The sequence below is a fragment of the Oncorhynchus kisutch genome, linkage group LG10, assembly GCF_002021735.2.
Source record: "Oncorhynchus kisutch isolate 150728-3 linkage group LG10, Okis_V2, whole genome shotgun sequence".
Taxonomy (NCBI): domain Eukaryota; kingdom Metazoa; phylum Chordata; class Actinopteri; order Salmoniformes; family Salmonidae; genus Oncorhynchus; species Oncorhynchus kisutch.
Genome location: NC_034183.2, coordinates 49,452,065 through 49,453,612, shown reverse-complemented (window position 1 = coordinate 49,453,612; position 1,548 = coordinate 49,452,065). Strand labels below are relative to the sequence as shown.

The 1,548-nt window shown below is 38.6% G+C and overlaps 1 protein-coding gene across 1 annotated transcript; it reads left to right on the top strand.

Annotated features, from left to right (window-relative positions):
• Positions 1-567: 567 nt before the first annotated feature.
• Positions 568-1,548, top strand: LOC109897568 (interferon alpha-3-like). Its single transcript, XM_020492073.1, has 5 exons — positions 568-693; positions 791-877; positions 1,010-1,159; positions 1,245-1,337; positions 1,441-1,548. Exons 1-5 carry the CDS (start codon positions 568-570, stop codon positions 1,546-1,548), a joined length of 564 nt encoding a protein of 187 aa, XP_020347662.1.

Genomic DNA, 1,548 nt, shown 5'->3' with positions numbered 1-1,548 from the left:
ACCTCCCTTAATCTTACTACATTTGCACACACTGTACATAGATTGTTCTATTGTGTTATTGACTGTAAGTTTGTTCATCCCATGTGTAACTATGTGTTGTTGTTTTTGTCGCACTGCTTTGCTTTATCTTGGCCAGGTCGTGGTTGTAAATGAGAACTTGTTCTCAACTGGCCTACCTGGTTAAATAAAGTTGAAATAAAATAAAATAAATAAAGTGGAGGATGCGAAAGGGAAATCCAGTAGGTCTATTGCGGTTTTGACTAGGCCAAACGTTCCCAAATTCATTCATTTTTTTACTTAAACAAAGTGAGAACCCCTTTCACTATTTGTACATCTTTTAAATTCTTACAATTTAAACGAAGCCGCAGATATGAGTTCAGAACACAAAAAACAACATTCTGACTCTATCAGAAGACAAACGACTTCTGAAATGTGTACTATACTGGCAACAGGTGAGTCAGTATATATCATATGATCATTGCTACAGGTTTCAACGAATGAATCATTTTCAGGATTATATTCAACTAACAATGACCATCTGCTGCAGATCATGTAACTACCCTAAGAATGGCACATCAGACTATCACTTGGATGAGCGCCTTCCTCTGCCTCGCGCAAGTTTTCTCGATGCCCATGCCTTGCAAGCTACAACGACATCTTCTGGGAACAACCTACATTCTACTGAGAGACATGGTAGATTTTATAAATTACTTTTTGACTTGAGATGTATTATCCAACTATGTTTAACTGAATAGCTCAACCTGACTTCTGTGTTTTCTCTTTCTTTCAGGGAGGTCATTTTCCACTGGAGTGCCTGCAGGAGAATGTCATCATGGCATTCCCAGCCACTGCTTTCGCATCCTCCGGCGAGCCACAGGTAAGCGCATGGGCGCATATCCAATTTTCTTTTACAGCATGAAATAGTATTTGCAACTGTTAGGATTAGAAAGTAGACAGACAACTTTACGATGCCATTTATGTTATTTTAAATTATTGTTGTCTGTTTCAGTTGAGCAGCAGTGGTGCTAAGTCTATATATGAAACATTGAAGAACATCGACACATTGTTTGTAACTGACGAACTGCCGACAATGTGGGACCAACAGAAGTTTGAGTATTTTCAGAACATTATCTACCGTCAGATTGAAGAGAGCGAGTGTGTGAGTACCTACCTAGGCCAATACAGATAGCTTAACTGTTTAAGGGTGGTAGAGTGATGTTTGAATTATTTTCTTCTTGTGTTAGATGATGGGGAGTGTGGACACACGTGATTATCTAATCAGGGCAAAGATGCTGAATAACTACTTTAGGAACATCGCGGCTGGCCTAAAAGAAAAAGTAGGGTACAAGCAAATACACTATAATGGAAAACAATGTTTAGATACTATCTCTATGTAAAAAAAAAAAACATTTCCTTAACAGTACATTTTTATTTTCACAGAATTTCACTTACTGCGCCTGGGAAGTGGTTCGAAAAGAACTCCTGTACACCCTAGAATTCATTCTGATACACCACTCTGACAGCCTTCTGTGGTCCAACAGAACATGA